Source organism: Ranitomeya variabilis, chromosome 1 (genome assembly GCF_051348905.1).
Source record: "Ranitomeya variabilis isolate aRanVar5 chromosome 1, aRanVar5.hap1, whole genome shotgun sequence".
Lineage (NCBI taxonomy): Eukaryota > Metazoa > Chordata > Amphibia > Anura > Dendrobatidae > Ranitomeya > Ranitomeya variabilis.
In genome coordinates, this window is record NC_135232.1 from 1,107,172,822 (window position 1) to 1,107,193,773 (window position 20,952).

At 43.3% G+C, this 20,952-nt stretch overlaps 1 protein-coding gene across 1 annotated transcript in view; it reads right to left on the bottom strand.

Moving 5' to 3' along the window:
- CLNK (cytokine dependent hematopoietic cell linker) overlaps window positions 1–13,606 on the bottom strand; it is a 145,199-nt gene extending 131,593 nt beyond the window's left edge. The window contains exons 1-2 of the mRNA XM_077280156.1: window positions 13,438–13,606; window positions 6,883–6,911 (exon numbers count right to left, since the gene is read on the bottom strand). Of these exons, the coding sequence (XP_077136271.1) occupies window positions 6,883–6,911; window positions 13,438–13,532 (124 nt within the window). The 5' untranslated portion in view covers window positions 13,533–13,606. The remainder of the gene's footprint in view (window positions 1–6,882; window positions 6,912–13,437) is intronic.
- Between the last annotated feature and the right edge of the window lie 7,346 nt (window positions 13,607–20,952).

The window sequence follows — 20,952 nt, forward strand, 5'->3', positions numbered from 1 at the left end:
AAATGATAAAGTCGACATGTCCGTTTTTTTGTAAAAGATTTATGGTCATAATGCTCATCCTTGTCTTATCTTTTGTTCATAGAGATTGGTTTTAAATCTTTCTTGCTGTTTTTAAATGTAATTGTGTATGTGTTTTGAGTACGTAGGGGGAGGTGTTCATGACCCAGGTGGGCCTATAAAACACTCCCCGGATCCAGTCAATGGTAGGACCCGTTGAAGTGCCGTAGAGCACGAAACGGCCGTTGTCCGCATCTGACATCATCCCTCCCTGCCTCCGTTTTTTAAGTATGTCCAAATAAAGTGATGTTGAACTCCACTGGGGTAAGTGCGCTCCTTTTCTTTGCATTTTTTTCATTTGGACTCTGAACTGTTGTTCTGGATGCGGCACCCCCATCAAGCATACGAGTGGAGGAGACGCAAAGCCAGCACAGCCTGTAGATGTTACAGCGGTAAAAATCTAATACCCTGGATTCATTAAGAGCAGCAGTGCGGATGTGATTCTTTTCTTTTGGTGGACAAAATAATAAATGTGTTTCCTTTCCTCAAAAATATTTTTTTAGCCCAGAATTTTTTATTTTTGCAAGAGTAACAGGAGAAATTGGACCCCAAAAGTTGTTGTCCAGTTACTCCTGAGTACGCTGATACCCCATATGTGGGGGTAAACCACTGTTTTGGCACACGTCGGGGTTCGGAAGGAAAGTAGTGACGTTTTGAAATGCAGACTTTGATGGAATGCTCTGCGGGCATCAGGTTGCGTTTGCAGAGCCCCTGATGTGCCTAAACAGTAGGAACTCCCCACAAGTGACTCCATTTTGGAAACTAGACCCCCAAGGGAACTTATCTAGATGTGTGGTGAGCACTTTGAACCCCCAAGTGCTTCACAGAAGTTTATAACGCAGAGCCGTGAAAATAATAAATGTGTTTCCTTTCCTCAAAAATATTTTTTAGCCCAGAATTTTTTATTTTTGCAAGAGTAACAGGAAAAATTGGACCCCAAAAGTTGTTGTCCAGTTTCTCCTGAGTACGCTGATACCCCATATATGGGGGTAAACCACTGTTTCGGCACACGTCAGGGCTCGGAAGGGAAGTAGTGACATTTTGGAATGCAGACTTTGATGGAATGGTCTGCGGGCATCATGTTACGTTTGCTGAGCCCCTGATATGCCTAAACAGTAGAAACCCCCCACAAGTGACCCCATTTTGGAAACTAGACCCCCCAAGGAACTTATCTAGATGTGTGGTGAGCACGTTCAACCCCCAAGTGCTTCACAGAAGTTTACAACGCAGAGCCGTGAAAATAAAAAATCATTTTTCTTTCCTCAAAACAGATGTTTTAGCAAGCAATTTTTTATTTTCACAAGGGTAACAGGAGAATTTGGACCCCAATATTTGTTGCCCAGTTTGTTGTGAGTACGCTGATACCCCATATGTTGGGGTAAACCACTGTTTGGGCACACGTCAGGGCTCGGAAGGGAAGTAGTGACATTTGAAATGCAGACTTTGATGGAATGGTCTGCGGGCGTCACATTGCATTTGCAGAGCCCCTGATGGGCCTAAACAGTAGAAACACCCCACAAGTGACCCCATTTTGGAAACTAGACCCCCGAAGGAACTTATTTAGATGTGTGGTGAGCACTTTCAACCCCCAAGTGCTTCACAGAAGTTTATAACGCAGAGCCGTGAAAATAAAAAATAATTGTTCTTTCCTCAAAAATTATGTTTTAGCAAGTAATTTTTTATTTTTGCAAGGGTAACAGGAGAAATTGGACCCCAACAGTTGTTGCCCAGTTTGTCCTGAGTACGCTGGTACCCCAAATGTGGGGGTAAACCACTGTTTGGGCGCACGTCGGGGCTTGGAAGGGAGGGAGCACCATTTGACTTTTTGAACGCAAGATTAGCTGGAATCAATGGTGGCGCCATGTTGCGTTTGGAGACCCCTGATGTGCCTAAACAGTGGAAACCCCTCAATTCTAACTTCAACACTAACCCCAACACACCCCTAATCCTAATCCCAACTGTAGCCATAACCCTAATCACAACCCTAACCGCAACACACCCGTAACCCTAATTCCAACCCTAACCCTAATCCTAACCCTAATCCCAACCGTAACCCTAATCCCAACCCTAACCACAACTGTAACCCCAACACACCCCTAACCCTATCCGTAACCCTAACCACAAGCCTAATCTTAACCCTATTTCAAACCCTAGCCCTAATTCCAACCCCAACCCTAAGGCTATGTGCCCACGTTGCGGATTCGTGTGAGATTTTTCCGCACGATTTTTGAAAAATCTGCAGGTAAAAGGCACTGCGTTTTACCTGCGGATTTACAGCAGATTTCCAGTGTTTTTTTGTGCGGATTTCACCTGCGGATTCCTATTGAGGAACAGGTGTAAAACGCTGCGGAATCCGCACAAAGAATTGACATGCTGCGGAAAATACAACGCAGCGTTTCTGCACGGAATTTTCTGCACCATGGGCACAGCGGATTTGGTTTTCCATAGGTGTACATGGTACTGTAAACCTGATGGAAAACTGCTTCGAATTCGCAACGGCCAATACGCAGCGGATCCGCAGCCAATCCGCTGCGGATCCGCAGCCAATCCGCTGCGGATCCGCGGCCAATCCGCTGCGGATCCGCGACCAATCCGCTGCGGATCCGCGGCCAATCCGCTGCGGATCCGCGGCCAATCCGCTGCGGATCCGCGACCAATCCGCTGCGGATCCGCGGCCAATCCGCTGCGGATCCGCGGCCAATCCGCTGCGGATCCGCGGCCAATCGGCTGCGGATCCGCGGCCAACCCGCTGCGGATCCGCGGCCAATCCGCTGCGGATCCGCTGCCAATCCGCTGCGGATCCGCAGCCAAATCCGCACTGTGTGCACATGCCATAACCCTAACCCTACCCCTAACCCTACCCCTAACCCAGGTGGCAGATTCGGCGGGCGCACTGCGCATGCGCCCGCCATTTTCCAAGATGGCGGCGCCCATGGAGAAGACGGCCGGACACCGGGAGGGACATCGAAGCTAGGTAAGTATGGGGGGGTTGGATTGGAACACGGGGGGGGCATCGGAGGACCGGGGGAGCCGACAAGAGGACCGGGGGAGCGGACAGCGACAAGAGGACCGGGGGAGCGGACAGGAGGGAGGAGGGGAGCGGACAGGAGATCGGGGCAGAAAGGACGACTGGGGGGGCGATCGGTGGCGGTGGGGGGGGGCAGATCGGGGTCTCCAGCCATGGCAGATGCTATTGCAGCATCGGCCATGGCTGGATTGTAATATTTCACCATTTTCATAGGTGAAATATTACAAATCGCTCTGATTGGCTGTTTCACTTTCAACAGCCAATCAGAGCGATCGTAGCCACGGGGGGGTGAAGCCACCCCCCCTGGGCTGAAGTACCACTCCCCCTGTCTCTGCAGATCGGGTGAAAATGGAGTTAACCCTTTCACCCGATCTGCAGGGACGCGATCTTTCCATGACGCCACATAGGCGTCACAGGTCGGATTGGCACCGACTTTCATGACGCCTACGTGGCGTCAAAGGTCGGGAAGGGGTTAAATAACATTTTTATGGATATCTTTGAGAAATGGCTTTCTTCTTGCCACTCTTCCATAAAGGCCAGATTTGTGCAGTATCCGACTGATTGTTGTCCTATGGACAGACTGTCCCACCTCAGCTGTAGATCTCTGCAGTTCATCCAGAGTGATCATGGGCCTCTTGGCTGCATCTCTGATCAGTCTTCTCCTTGTTTGATATGAAAGTTTAGAGTGTTAGGGGTCGAGTTCCCGCCTCTGCACAGGGGGAATCTCGGGCCATCTCCGCTGCAGTCTCCCATTCTTCTCTTGCTGCAGTGGAGTCTGCTCAGCGGAGACGTCGGTCCCAGCGTCTCGCTCAGTCTGACTCTGTACAGAGATTGCTGCTGCTTTTTCTGCTTCTGCCATTGAAGTCAGTGCTGGGCAGCAGCGAGCAGATGCTTCTGGGACTTAGTCCTGCTTTTCTCGTTCTGAGCATGCCCAGAGTAAGATCTCTCAGTGGAGATCGAGGGTCACATGATCAGACACTGCAGCTAAGGTCCTGTAGGTGCTCACGCTCTGTGGCAGCCTCTCATTGGTCCTTCTTGGAAGGTCCTGTACGTGCTGCAACTATTTAAGGCTCGCATGGCCGCACGGCCATGCGCTAGTATTGCTTTCATTTATGTACTTTGCGCCAGTGTGGTCTTGTATGAGTGTGTTCAGGGACCCGGCTGAAATAAGCCCCTAGAATGCTGGCACCTCTGGCGAGGAGTTTCTTGTGCATGCAAGACCACTGACTCTTCTTGTTTAGACAGTTAGCCTGTGCCTCTGTGGTGTCTAACAGGGTGAAGTGCTTTGAGTTCACGGCTGCTCTGTGAAGTAACAGAGTTAGCTAACACCGCCATTCAGTTCCGCTATTTGCCAGCAGCAGGTTCTCCTGCATGGTGGACCCCGGGCTGCGAACGCATCTATCCTAATAAAATATATACATTCATTAGGTGCGTTCCGCTAGCCCTAACATAGAGGGACGGCTGGGTCTTGGTAGATTTGCAGCGGTATGATACTCCTTCCATTTCAATATGATCGCTTGCACAGTGCTCCTTGGGATGTTTAAAATTTTGGAAATCATTTAGTATCCAAATCCGGCTTTAAACTTCTCCACAACAGTATCTCGGACCTGCCTGCTGTGTTCCTTGGTCTTCATGATGCTCTCTGTGCCTCAAACAGAACCCTGAGACTATCACAGAGCAGGTGCATTTATACGGAGACTTGATTACACACGGGTGGATTATATTTATCATCATTAGGCATTTAGGACAACATTGGATCATTCAGAGATCCACAATGAACTTCTGGAGTGAGTTTGCTGCACTGAAAGTAAAGGGGCTGAATAATATTGCACGCCCCACTTTTCAGTTTTTGAATTTCCACAGAAATTTAAAATAACCAATAAATTTCGTTCAACTTCACAATTGTGTTCCACTTGTTGATTCTTCACCAAAAATTTACATTTGGTATCTTTATGTTTGAAGCATGATATGTGGGAAAAGGTTGAAAAGTTCCAGGGGGTAGAATACTTTCGCAAGGCACTGTATAGTTTTTGAAGGCCTAAAATCTTCAACAAACAACGTGTTTTAGGGTAGGTGCACACGATCAGTAAACGCTGTGGGTTGGACGCTGTGTACTTGTGCAGCGTCCAGATGTTACAGCATAGTGGAGGCGATTTCAAGAAATCACATGTCCACTATGCATACACAGATGCCCACGGGTCACCTGTGGAGGCGTACATGCGGAGCGTCTTTCCAGATCGCAACATGTCGATTTATCTTGAGGCAATGCTAGTCTCAGTAAGATAAATTTCACCCCTATGTATTGGATGCCGTGAATCCGCACAGTTCAATGAACAAATGTGGATTCACCTGCGTTCAATAGCCGTCAGCGCTTTGGACACAGCGGACATGTGCTGCATCCAAAGCACTGCTGATTCATGAACATCTGCACATACCCTTAATGTTAATTTTTAGTTTTCCTTTAAGTAGTTTCTGCAGCTGCCTCCAGGGGACAGCAAAGTACTAAATATTCTTTAGTTGCTGAGTTGATAAATGAACAAATTAAGCAGCAGGAATTCTGATCTTGAAATAGGTTGTGGTTGTTATATTAGAGTATTAGGTGCTAGGGAAAAGTGCAGAATGTGCGTATTTAAGTGTGTTAATCTTACATATCATAAGTAGATATCTACATATAAAAAATACACTCCAATAAATAAACCACAATATTGATATCGAATCTTCAAGAAAGACAACCTGTAAAAGCCACATTGAAATACTTTCTTTTTTACCAAGATAAAACCTTTATAAATTGAGTCAAGTATTGTTGGATGATTGTACAAAGCCTCCTGTTCATCGCTGTGCCAGTTATCGAAATTTGACCCAAATTGAGAGGGACCTGAACTGAGGGACCTTGATTTATCACATCAGCAGATCGCTACACGTATAGGCTGAGATGTCAGCACTATTCAACATTGCATGTACCTATAAGAGGAAGACATGATTCTCCGCAAACATGGGGACAATATACAAACTCCTTCAGATGTTGTCTTTGGTGGGATTGCATTAACTAAAACTTTATATCTATAATAATTCAGTATATCAAAAGAATTAATATGGTTGCTGTCACGTCCGTGCGCGGACAGCACAACATATAGGTACAACGGGATGATAAAGGAAAAAGAAGACCCTAATGGTAGGGAGAGGGTGATGGGACACCTCCTGTCACCATCCTGTGTCTGTCCCCAAGCTCCCCCTATCGCCCTATACGGGTTCTTCCCCCCAACGCCGTTATGTGCCTATTCCCTAGCTGTCACCTCTGCTAATCCTGGCTCATGTACTGGCTGGTAAGGTCACTAGCCACGCCACTGCCGGTAATATAACACAGAAAAAGAGACAAACAAGGGATAGATAGAAGAACACAACTCATCTCCAAATTTGCTGCTAAGCTCCACAGCAGCAGAATAAATGGCACCTCAAAAACTGGACTCCAACAAGGGCAATACCACAGTCACAGGAGAGCTCCAACACCTAGCTGGTCTGCATAGAAGTAAACTTGACAACCGACGATCAGCTGATGGGCCTTGTGACTATTAAAGGGGAGGTGGGAGTGGTTGCCAACTAACATCAACTGACCAGCCTAAAAGAAGCTGCCAGTAAGAGACATTGACTCTTGCTGGACCTAAGAAAAAAAAAACTACATTTAAATATCAGCAAACCCAGAGCTGCCTTAATGATTCGTGATAGTTGTGCACCATTGCAATGACCTGGCAATCATTTTACCTATTTGAAGGTAACACTGTTCATCTTGCATTTCTTACCTTTTTCATGTTGTACATGCCAATGGTCACTGCAGAAGAAAAAAAAGAAAAAAATAGGAATTTTTAATTTGGGAAAAATAAAATATGAAGCCGATGTCATCTAATTTCAAATTCACAATATATTTACAGATCAGTGTGACACCAGCAGTGGCTTCTGAGCCACACGTGACCCCAGGGTGTGCTTCTCCATCAGGTAACTGCTACACGTACTATACAGATGAGAACATTGATTTGTAAATAAAAAAATTAGGGTCAATTTTCCCGAAATTTCCAATTTGCCAGAACCTTATTTTTTTTACATATGTTTTGCACAAATCCAGCGAAATGCCTGCCAGCCAGACAACATTTTGCCGAAATAATCAAAACTCATCCTTCCTCTTCCTGTCATTACACTGCCTCCACAGCTTTTCAATCCAGAAGTGTGTTGTCTTCCCACGCAACTGCGCGAGGACAATAAAAGGCTTCAGATTGGTCTCATCATTGACATGGAGCGACAGTAAAGCAGAAGACTGATGCAGTGGATTGGTGATCTGGGGTGGTGAAGACATGATAAGAGGCATAAGAATGGGTTAGAAATGATGAGTCTTAGTTTTTTGACACAGCGCACTGCACTAAAATCTTGCAACCTAGGTTTTTGCTCAACTGTGACAAAATGGGTAGAGCTTGAGCAAGACGAGTGTGTGACAAACCCCACTCATCATAAATATATTTCTTATGCCTTCCTTACACCACAAATCTTGCTCTAGTCAAGTACTAGAGTGAGATTTGTGGTGGGGCACAGAACACAGAGGTACACGCCACTTGTCAGGCACTTCTAAATGAATCAGGAGCATCTGATACCAGTAGACCATCTGATCAAAACCGGTGTGAACATCGCCGGTCTAGCTGAATTGAAGCCAAGATCTTTTACTCTGGAGGACTGGACACTGTAATGCTTTACTTCTCCAGTGGTGGTGCTGCAGGAAAACTGAGCACTTGTCATTAGGTTTACTTTTAAGTTACAACTTGGCTCTTGGCAGACTTTTCTGATTAAAAGTAGTTTTTCAAACTGCACAACTCTTTTAAATTGACTTATTTATCGATTCTTGCGTTTGTCGGATTTGCCTGTTCTTGCTGAAATGTAACAGTAGCCTAATTTTATTGCTATTACGTGATTCTATTTTTTATCTTATATAACATGAATCATTTTCTAATCTATATCCACCTGTCTCAATTATATTGCAATCTTTCAGTGAATATAAACATAGCTTTATTTTTGTGACCATCGCAGAGATCATCCTTAACATTTCAAAGTGTCACTTAGATAAGAAATGACAAGGTCATCTCCACCGAGACTGTGCCGGGATATCAAGTTACTCAGTTCCTATCCTGATAACATCAATGTACTCAAATTCTGTCAGAATCTGGCTTTGTGCACGTTAAGGTATCAACGCGGGCAAAACGATCAAAGCAAAAAATACAATTACATCCAAGAAGGAAAAGTACAGACTTAAAGGGACATTCCGCTTTCACAAAATTAAAGTTGTGTTTGTATAATTATAGAGTCGAAAACATGATTGTCAAGATCTCGGCTTGTTGTCATTCAATAGAAACCTTTGGGGTATGTTCACAAATAGCAGTACATTCTATTTCATATTACATATGCAGAAGAGTCAATAAAATGTTATCACATTTCAATGTGTTGCAGAAAAAAAAATAAGCACGTTAATTAATCTGCAGGGCAAATTTTAAATGCAAATTAAATGAATCCTTCATAATTGTCCTTTGACCTAAAATGACATCAGATTTTCAGACACGCCCTCAAAGTAGATAAAGAAAACCAAATAAAAAAAGGAGTAAAAAAATTAGACTTCATCATATTCTTATTGAGAAAATGGTCCCATGCTGCATGTTTATGATTGAAAACCGTATTTGACTCTTTTGTATTAACAAGTGGAATTAAAGTCTGGTGTTTTCAATCAAAGGGATGACAATAAGGTGTGAGTGGGCAACCTGTTTTACTGAAAGAGCAGAGATCCATCAAAGTCTGATCTTTACAACACATTTGTAGAAGAGAAGTGTATATCATGGCACAAACAAAGGTGATTTTTGAGGACCTTAAAAGAAAAGTTGTTGATGCTCATCAGGCTGGAAAGGAGTCTGGATTCCACCAATCCATAGTCAAATTGAAATTCAACAAATAATAAAGATCACTCCAAGAGCGAGGCATATAATAGTCTGCAAGGTCATCAAACTTCCCCAACCATGTCTTTATAGATTAGGGCATAGTAATGGAACTCCCCAAACTGTTCCCACAAAGTTGGAAGCTACAAATTTCCAACTTTTCCAAATTTCGTATTACTGAGTGGTGCCCCCGGATTTGTTTCTTTTGTTGCAGCCACATTGAAGACTCTAAGAAATAATATATTGGCTCAGTGGAATATTCTCCCTGTTCCAATAAGGTCTTTTGTATTGTTCACCAGTCTGCTGTCCCTGCCTGCTCTTTCATACACCCTGTCAAAAACTGGTAGGAAGAAGTGGGATAAGTGAAAAGCAAATGGAGCGTCCCAGAAACAAACTGAACCAGAAAACAAGAACCTCAGGATAGAACAAGGGCCCGTGAATTAGGGGTCAATTAAGCAGGGCTGCCCAAGGACCAAGTAATTGGGGTTTTGGAAGGAACTAGCCATCAAGATGGCACTGGGGAGGGATTCCCAGAGCAATTGGAGGAAAGATGGGATCTATACGTAAATGCCTGGAAAAGTCATAGGGTTGTATAGTATGAGGAGGAGGTGTCATTGCTTGGGGAGGAAGCCACAATAGAGGATAAATGGGAAGCCATTCAGAGATGTCATGAAAGGCAGCTCACTGTGGAAGCTGCTGAAACTCACAGGCAGACCTCCACCACAACACCCACTGTGAGAGAATCTCCAAGAGATGTTACCATTCCAAGTTGACTTGTCTAATGACTCAGACAACCATGTTTGACTACTAGGCTTATATGGTGTGTGAGACACAGCCACAAGTTCCTCTAATCATGAAATAAAGCACTTTACAGTAGGTTGTGTTGGATGGAGAGTTGTTAGTGTTACAGAACCCCCCAGCACCCAGAATATGTTATGCAGTTATTTGTATATATAATAGGTTCCATGTGAGATATATGTCCGTAATGCATCAGCCCACAGGCAAGATATCCCCCTTCTGACCTCCCCTACCTTTATAATTCCCACAGTAAATATCAGCGGGCTCCGGCCCCCTGCGGCTATTGTAATGTATGTCTGGCCTGCCGCTTTTGAATGGACCTGCCCTCTGTATCTGTTGTTACATATATTCTGTGTTCTGTGAATAAAGTGTTGTGAGACTGGAAATACGTGGAGAAGCAGTCAGCTTTTATATGCTCTCATGTAATCAAGGAATTCCAGCCAGCGTCCTTCATTCAGACTCCAGCCAATGCAAAGTGGACCTCCTGAAACACGGGGTGGTACTGAAAGAGGTACCCCAGCTTGGTAGACCCCGTTACAGTTAGTTTTTGTGACTCTGGGGCATTTCTCACCAAAGTTGATCCCCAAATGGTTCGACCAGAGGCGATACAGCAAGGATCTAGGATTACCATTGAATTAGCTGGAGGTAAATGGAGAAATATTCCAAAAGTCAATGTTGAGCTAGACTTTGGGGCCAATCAATGCGTGGTTGTGGTGATGAGTGGCCTGCCTGCAGATATTCTCCTAGGAAACAATGTGGAAGATTTATAATGAATGCAGATTTATGGGTGCAGGGAGCAGAGTTTTGGCCAAAGGAGACGTGAAAATGGAGCCTGGCCCTTCAACCCTATAACTTTACCATACAATATCAATGAGGAAACAAACACCAAAATGCTGATGGATTGTCCAGGCAGAAGGAGCCATGAGTCAAGACAGCTATAACTATGTGTACTTAAAGTGAACCTGTCAGCAGGATAGTGCATGGTAACCTACACATAGTGTCAGGTCGGTGCCGTTATACTGATTAAAATGATACCTTTGTTGATGAAATTCGTCTTGTGGTTTTTTAATCTTTATTTTCAGTTTGTAGTTAATGAGATTCTCGTGCCCTAAGGCAGGGCTGGTGTATGTGATGCTCTGATTGCATATTCATAATGCAGATTGCTGACAGGTCACTGCTTCCTCAGGAAAATTGCTAGCACAGCCAGAGATGGAGGCGCCTCTGGTAGGTTCCCAAACCGTAGAATGTGATATAGAAGACCGGGCACACTCTCTTGAATGAAGTGTAGAATTTTAATGTGCAATACATACAGTAGTCACATCACAAACGTTTCGGTCTGTCAAGACCCTCATCAGTGTGCAAATAGATTAGCCTTGATATGTGCAGTAGGCACAAATGTAATGGTAGGCAATAGAACAGGTATGGTGGTGGCATGACGGTTACCTCATATGGAGGATCAGAAAGGGTGTGAAAGGGCGTATATGCCTCAGGACGCGGTGTCCACCGCTTGTCACAGAGTCTAAAATTCTTCACTCCTTCCTCAGTGACCTGCCCCCTAGTTTGCATAATGAATATCTAACATACTGAAAAAAGAGACAAAAAACGCTTCTGCAGGCAGGTGGCACCTGCTCTGCAGCATCCATCCGATGGTTAGCATTTTTGCACAGTGAATTAAGGTTACATGTAGCTGCTCGGCCATGGAAACACATGTCATAAAGCTCCCGGCTGGGGCTCAGTGGAGGTCTGGACTTTACAGTTATGGAGTCAGCAGAGCGTTGGTGACTATTCTGCCCTCTTCTCCTAGGCACTAGGTGACCTAGCTCTATAGCGTTATGTGGTTTTTGTAGTTTCTTCACTTCTCAATTATATCACTCACAGGTAATGGGGGAAGATTTAGGAGGGAAGACATGTCATGACCTGACTTGTTACACTGGAGGCTCCTACAGGTCCACACTGGTATCACTGAGCTCTTTACCACAAATGTTATCATAGCTGGGGCCGAATTTTACACAGTTGTGACAATGGTTAGGTGTGTCCAGTACTTTTATACACATAGTGTATCTGTATTTTCTGTTGTTATGTGGCAGTAGCGCGTAGGTTAAAATTACGATTGTCTAAAAATGTCAAGTGGAACATTTTTTCAGCTTTTAAAGCGGTTGGACATTGTACTTATAGGCTAGCCAGCTAATATTATAGGAAAATGTCTACAGTTTTTCAGTTGGGTCTTGCAACCGGATCTATAGATAACCTTAGACAACGGAATTATCACCTAGAAGTAAGACTGTCTACCGCAGTAAATGCATACGCGTTCAGAAAAGTGATCACATATCTGACATATGATCTTTAGTGTCCTTAGAATAAAACCACAAAGCATTTTTCTTCACAATGAAAAGTCTCTTTTTCAGAAGTTACATCTATCACATAGTGAAAAGAAGGCAAGAATGTAATATACATAACTGTGATTATCACGCTTTGCAATCGCCATTGATCATGTACACTTTCATGACCACTGTATAAATGTGTTGAGTCATTTGTGATAGTCTACGTGATAGTTTATACTTTTGCACAGCAGATTACAAAAACAATCTTAGATTTTTTTTTTATGCAATATTGTGAGCACATGCTATTTTATACAAACCTCAGTGGTTATTATAAGGGTATGCTTATGCTTTTTACATTACCAGTATAATCAATGAGATTTCTGAAATCTCATGCACGTAATATATATATTTTTTTGTCTGCGTGTAGCTTCAGCTCCACAGCATTTTTGCCAAGACACGGCTTATCAATTTTTTCCAGTGTTTTTGCAAAGCTTTTCACCTATTTAATTTCATCAGTTATTTGTCCGTCATCTTGTAAGAAACAGTCCTTAGCAAAAAGTGGTTGATCCTAATCCGGTCGAGATGGGGATTGCATTTGCTGGAACTTTTGGGCTTATTATTTGTCTCAAAGCCTTGAAAAGTATCGGATACTCTGACATTCTGGCCTAATTTTCACAAAACGATGGGCATTTACATTTTTTATACTTTTTTTTATACCATTAGATCTTGGAAACAAGATTACGGAATCGGACGCCCACACCGGACATAGATTGCTGTGAATCTATGGCAAAATCTGAATGTATATTTCTTGCAGATTTTACTGCGGATTTGCAGCAGGATTCGCCATATCTGTGAAATCCACAGCATAAATTGATATGATCTGAATTGAAGATCCGTTCTGCAGGGTATTTTTATTTTGTGATCCACTTTGCTGCTTCCGAAATACATGGCAGATTTTCTCAATCCAGAAAATCAAGACGGAAAAAGGAAAATCTGCAACGTATCATTCTACTGTGAGCATATTCTAAGGGTCTTGTATTAATCTTTGCCTGTAAGACTTTGATATCATACAAGTCACCATAAGCATCAGCAAAATACCCAAAGGAAAATTGACATTCTTTTCAGCCATCTTGGATCACTCCAATAGTTACACAGGCTGAGAAAAGACCTAGGTCCATCAAGTTGAACCTTTATTAGTAATAACATTATATATCCTTAACAGTTTATGGAAAAGTACTGTAGATAAAACATGCCAACATACCATACTACATACCTCCTGTGCATGCTGAGATCACGGCTGGTGGTCCGTGTGATACTTGCTAAGAATAAAGGTATAACTATATATACATCTCTATCTGTTTCTACCATAGTCCATGTGGTTAGTTAAATGTACGATTTTTACTGTCCAACAGATAGAGAGCATAACGTGACAGGTCTGACATAGTGGTGAGCATGTTCCAGCTTATGCACGACCTATACAGACTGAGCTCTCCCCCCTACTTCCTCTCATACCGGGCTTTCCGACCACACTGTCAAAAAGTAGTAAATCCTCCCCTTAAAATGAAGCAAAAAAGTAAAAGCACATTATACCTGATGTTGTGCGCCTTAGAAAGAATAGTGTACAGAGAGTGCAAAAATAGAAAAATATCAAATTTGCAAGCAAGCGTGCATCCTCTTATAGAAGTTAATCACTTACGAAATATCACTTTCTGATATGTTGTTAGCCATCGCTGGGAAAGCAGAGTGCCGGACAATATGGCAACGATCACGTCTTACTCAGGGGTTGTCATTAGGGCTGGGGATGAGAAAAAAGGGCACTTTTGCATTAGAAGAAGTAATTACAGCATTTACTCTAATTTGCAAGCAAGTGTGCATCCTCTTATAGAAGCTAATCACTTACGAAATATCACTTTCTGATATGTTGTTAGTAGGGTTGAGCAAAACGGATCGTTCATTTTCAAAAGTCGCCGACTTTTGGCAAAGTCGGGTTTCGTGAAACCCGACCCGACTCCAGCGTGGGATCGGCCACGTGGTCGGCGATCTTGGCGCCAAAGTCGTGTTTTGTATGATGCCTTCCCCACCATTTTTTCAGCCAATTAAGGAGTGTGGGCAGCGTGATGACATAGGTTCCGGCCTGGTTTCTGCGGCGTCACAGAGCCATATTACCGTTTGGGCTGCGGTGATTTCCGCAGTCAAACACAACATATGCTTTGCACGGAGGGGAGAGAGAGAGAGAGAGAGAACGAACACATTGACTTGCATTGGGTTTCGTGTTCCGGTCCGGAACCCGACTTTACAGTAGAATTGGCCGATTTCACGCGATCCGACTTTCGAGAAGGTCGGGTTTCAAAAAACCCAACTCGATCCTAAAAAAGCAAAAGTCGCTCAACCCTAGTTGTTAGCCATCGCTGGGAAAGCAGAGTGCCGGACAATATAGCAACGATCACGTCTTACTCAGGGTTTGTTGTCATTAGGGCTGGGGATGAGAAAAGAGGGCACTGTTGTGTTAGAAGAAGTAATTACAGCATTTACTCAGATTTACAACTAAGGATGTCCGTGCAAAGTGGTCCGCTACCGGACTGGCTGCTCCTCTCCCTACCCGAGTGTGACAGCTTCATATGAGGATGTAAAGCACGGGTCTGTAGAGAAGACGCCGGTTCGTGCATTTGCACAGATATTTCAATGAGCCTTAAGGGTTGATTTATACATGGTGTGTTTTTCCTGCAAGGATTTGGGAGCAAGAAATGCATAGAAAATTTTTAAAGAGTAACTTTTGAATTTTGATGCAGATTTCAATGTGGATATGAGTCTGACTTAAAGGGAATGTGTCATCATGTTTTTGCTAACTCATCTGAATGCAGCAAAATGTAGAGAACAAGATACTGAATTCAAAAATGTATCCCTCAGTTTACTGGGTGCTGCTGTTCTGACACAATCACAGTTTTTAGATTTAGCAAGGTAGCAGAGCTGAGAAAGCTAACCCCGCCCACACCAAGCTCTCCATGTACAATGGCTATAAACAGTGCGCTGCTTATCACAGGAGGGGGCGGGTCAGACCAGGAGGCACAAGTTTCTGTGTCCCAGCACTGATAAGTTTCTGGTGCCAGAACAATCATTGGAAATAAACAGCACTGAGCTTGATAAGAGAGGCCTCGCTGAAATCTGTGTTTTAACCCCTACCTCATGCTGTCTTCAGATTACATAGCAAAAAGCCTGCTGACAGATTCCCTTTAAGGTATGCTCACACTTCGACTTTTACAGCCTTTCTTTTTTTTTAATTTTTGCACTGAAATTCTGCACAAAAATAAATAAAATAAAAACAATAAAAAAATGCTCAAAAGAATGAACATATTAATTTCTTTGTAAAATGTCTTGATTTTCATTTGTTGAGGATTTTTTAGATTTTTTTTTAAACACTTCAGGTTTCAAAGAACCCAAAGCATTTAAAAAAATAATATGTCCCTTTCATTATTAGACAAGTCAGTACGCTGAAAAGGTGCCCAGGTGGGATTTTTTTTGTGTTTTTTTTTTTTTTGCATTTCAGCCTCAATAATTATTAGCGTTTTCTTTATTAAGTTAAAAAGAAATGTCTGGAAATTGAAAATAAGATAAAAAAAATGATGCCCTCACCCATCCCAAAATAAAAACTGTCCAGAAACGCGTGGAATGGAAAAAAAAAAGAGAACAAATGTTCCGGAAATTACCAAAATAATCTAATTTAAGAATGTTTCAGGATGACAAAACTCCAGGAAAAAAAGAAAAATTTCCTGTAGCGTTTTCTGCTTGAAAAACCGTCAACACTGGAAAAGTCACAGAGTGAATACACTTGTCACCACATACACCCTGCATTGTGTTGCAAACCTACAGCAAGACCTCATATAAATCTGGATTTTACACAATTTTAAAAATGATTAGCTGCGGAGAAAATTTCCACCACCTTGGAGTCCATCCTGAGAGTAGATGTTCTGTTGTACTTTTTTGATTTTTTTCCCTCAGCTGAAATCGGACTGATGAAAAAATTGCAGCATGCTGCGAGTGGCTGAGTATATCGGACAAGACTCATCAATGGATGCGAGAAAAATAATCGCATGCAGCGCAGACCATGGGTGTGCAGTCCGACTATTAAGCACCCATCTCCTAGAAAATCTGACATCTCATCAGCCGAGCACAGTAAATCCAATGTGTGACTCGTCAGAATAGAATAGATAGAATAAATGTATACATAGAATAGATAGACAGATGTCATTGACATATATAATTAGTGCAGTGCATGTGTAGTTTAATGTTCATGTATTTAGTTAATAATTCAATAACTTAAAGAAAAAAATGAAATTTTAATAACCAGCTGAGAGAAAGCCAACAGCTGGGGGCAGATGTTTATAGCCTTGGAAGGGGGTAATAAACATGAACTTCCCAAGCTATTAATATACAGTATGCTCACAGCTGTATATTTAGCCTTACTGGTTATTTAAATGAAGGATCCCCCCAAAAATAATGTTGGGCCCCTTTATAATTATTAACTAGTAAAGGCTAGGCAGATACCTGTGGGCTGATATTAAAAAGCCAGGAAGGGGGCCTGGATATTAACCCCCTCCTAGACTAAAAACATCAGCTCTTAGATGCCCCATAAATGATGCATCCATAGTACTGCAGCATGGATTTTGGCCCACTCCCAGGGGCTGGCTGGCAAATTTTAGCCTGGGGGCAAGCACACAGCAGTGGCCCATGAGTAGCGACCCATCCTTAAAGGGGTTTTCGGATCTTAAGCTACCTGTCTACAGATACTAGGTGTGAATCCTCATATCATGAGCACTGTAAGGATTTTCTGGTGCTGGCGCCGGGAACAGGTGGTCTTGTTAATATATATATATATATATATATATATATATATATATATATATATATATATATATATATATATATATATATATATATATACATACACACACACAGTTCCACTGTATAAAGAGACACACACAAGGCCGGACTGGGACAAAAAAGCAGCCCTGCCTGCCAAACAAACCCATATCCATTTAAATGGGTTTTCCAATATTTTTTTTTATTTTCCTATTAAAAAAGCCTGAAGATAATAAACCAGTATTGACCTTCCCAAAGTCCAATGTCACCTCTCTGACAATAGAACAGGAGGAGTAGTACTGTGCAGTGTATATATACAGGACAGGAGGAGTGGTACTGTGTAGTGTATATATACAGGAGGAGCGGTACTGTGCAGTGTATATATACAGGAGGAGCGGTACTATGCAGTGTATATATACAGGAGGAGCGGTACTGTGCAGTGTATGTATACAGGACAGGAGGAGTGGTACTGTGCAGTGTATATATACAGGAGGAGCGGTACTGTGCAGTGTATATATACAGGAGGAGCGGTACTGTGCAGTGTATATATACAGGAGGAGTGGTACTGTGCAGTGTATATACAGGACAGGAGGAGTGGTACTGTGCAGTGTATATATACAGGACAGGAGGAGTGGTACTGTGCAGTGTGTATATACAGGTCAGGAGGAGTGGTACTGTGCAGTGTATATATACAGGACAGGAGGAGTGGTACTGTGCAGAGTATATACAGGACAGGAGGAGTGGTACTGTGCAGTGTATATATACAGGTCAGGAGGAGTGGTACTGTGCAGTGTATATATACAGGACAGGAGGAGTGGTACTGTGCAGTGTGTATATACAGGTCAGGAGGAGCGGTACTGTGCAGTGTATATATACAGGACAGGAGGAGTGGTACTGTGCAGTGTATATATACAGGAGGAGTGGTACTGTGCAGAGTAAATACAGGACAGGAGGAGTGGTACTGTGCAGTGTATGTATATACAGGACAGGAGGAGTGGTACTGTGCAGTGTATATATACAGGGCAGGAGGAGTGGTACTGTGCAGTGTATATATACAGGCAGGAGGAGTGGTACTGTGCAGAGTATATACAGGACAGGAGGAGTGGTACTGTGCAGTGTGTATACACAGGACAGGAGGAGTGGTACTGTGCAGAATATATATACAGGACAGGAGGAGTGGTACTGTGCAGAGTATATACAGGACAGGAGGAGTGGTACTGTGCAGTGTATATATACAGGAGGAGTGGTACTGTGCAGAGTATATACAGGACAGGAGGAGTGGTACTGTGCAGTGTATGTATACAGGCAGGAGGAGTGGTATTGTGCAGAGTATATACAGGACAGGAGGAGTGGTACTGTGCAGTGTATATATACAGGACAGGAGGAGTGGTACTGTGCAGTGTGTATACACAGGACAGGAGGAGTGGTACTGTGCAGAGTATATATACAGGACAGGAGGAGTGGTACTATGCAGAGTATATACAGGACAGGAGGAGTGGTACTGTGCAGTGTATATATACACAGGACAGGAGGAGTGGTACTGTGCAGTGTATATATACAGGGCAGGAGGAGTGGTACTGTGCAGAGTATATACAGGACAGGAGAAGTGGTACTGTGCAGTGTATATATACACAGGACAGGAGGAGTGGTACTATGCAGAGTATATACAGGACAGGAGGAGTGGTACTGTACAGAGTATATATACAGGACAGGAGGAGTGGTACTGTGCAGTGTATATATACAGGACAGGAGGAGTGGTACTGTGCAGTGTAAATATACAGGACAGGAGGGGTGGTACTGTGCAGTGTATATATACAGGACAGGAGGAGTGGTACTGTGCAGTGTGTATATACAGGACAGGAGGAGTGGTACTGTGCAGTGTATATATACAGGTGGAGTGGTACTGTGGGGTGTATATATACACAGGACAGGAGGAGTGGTACTGTGCAGTGTATATATATATAGGACAGGAGGAGTGGTACTGTGCAGAGTATATATACAGGACAGGAGGAGTGGTACTGTGCAGAGTATATACAGGACAGGAGGAGTGGTAGTGTGCAGTGTATATATACACAGGACAGGAGGAGTGGTACTATGCAGAGTATATACAGGACAGGAGGAGTGGTACTGTACAGAGTATATATACAGGACAGGAGGAGTGGTACTGTGCAGTGTATATATACAGGACAGGAGGAGTGGTACTGTGCAGTGTATATACAGGACAGGAGGAGTGGTACTGTGCAGTGTATATATACAGGACAGGAGGAGTGGTACTGTGCAGTGTATATATACAGGACAGGAGGAGCGGTACTGTGCAGTGTAAATATACAGGACAGGAGGGGTGGTACTGTGCAGTGTATATATACAGGACAGGAGGAGTGGTACTGTGCAGTGTGTATATACAGGACAGGAGGAGTGGTACTGTGCAGTGTATATATACAGGTGGAGTGGTACTGTGGGGTGTATATATACACAGGACAGGAGGAGTGGTACTGTGCAGTGTATATATATATATAGGACAGGAGGAGTGGTACTGTGCAGTGTATATATACAGGACAGGAGGAGTGGTACTGTGCAGAGTATATACAGGACAGGAGGAGTGGTACTGTGCAGTGTATATATACACAGGACAGGAGGAGTGGTACTGTGCAGTGTATATATACAGGGCAGGAGGAGTGGTACTGTGCAGTGTATATATACACAGGACAGGAGGAGTGGTACTGTGCAGTGTATATATACAGGACAGGAGGAGTGGTACTGTGCAGTGTATATATACAGGGCAGGAGGAGTGGTGCTGTGCAGAGTATATACAGGACAGGAGAAGTGGTACTGTGCAGTGTATATATACACAGGACAGGAGGAGTGGTACTATGCAGAGTATATACAGGACAGGAGGAGTGGTACTGTACAGAGTATATATACAGGACAGGAGGAGTGGTACTGTGCAGTGTATATATACAGGTGGAGTGGTACTGTGGGGTGTATATATACACAGGACAGGAGGAGTGGTACTGTGCAGTGTATATATACAGGACAGGAGGAGTGGTACTGTGCAGTGTATATACAGGACAGGAGGAGTGTTACTGTGCAATGTATATATGCAGGACAAGAGGAGGAGGACTGTGCAGTGTATATATACAGGAGAGGAGGAGTGGTACTGTGCGGTGTATATATACACAGGACAGGAGGAGTGGTACTGTGCAGTGTATATATACAGGTGGAGTGGTACTGTGCGGTGTATATATACAGGACAGGAGAAGTGGTACTCTGCAGTGTATACAGTTAGGTCCATATATATTTGGACAGAGACAACATTTTTCTAATTTTAGTTATAGACATTACCACAATGAATTTTAAACAAAACAATTCAGATGCAGTTGAAGTTTAGACTTTCAGATTTCATTTGAGGGTATCCACATTAAAATTGGATGAAGGGTTTAGGAGTTTCAGCTCCTTAACATGTGCCACCCTGTTTTTAAAGGGACCAAAAGTAATTGGACAATTGACTCCAAGGCTATTTCATGGATAGGTGTGGGCAATCCCTTCGTTATGTCATTCTCAATTAAGCAGATAAAAGGCCTGGAGGTGATTTGAGGTGTGGTGCTTGCATTTGGAAGGTTTTGCTGTGAAGTAAACATGCGGTCAAAGGAGCTCTCCATGCAGGTGAAAGCCATCCTTAAGCTGCGAAAACAGAAAAAACCCATCCAAGAAATTGCTACAATATTAGGAGTGGCAAAATCTACAGTTTGGTAAATCCTAAGAAAGAAAGAAAGCACTGGTGAACTCATCAATGCAAAAAGACCTGGGCGCCCACGGAAGACAACAGTGGTGGATGATCGCAGAATAATCTCCATGGTGAAGAGAAACTCCTTCATAACAGCCAACCAAGTGAACAACACTCTCCAGGAGGTAGGCATATCAATATCCAAAT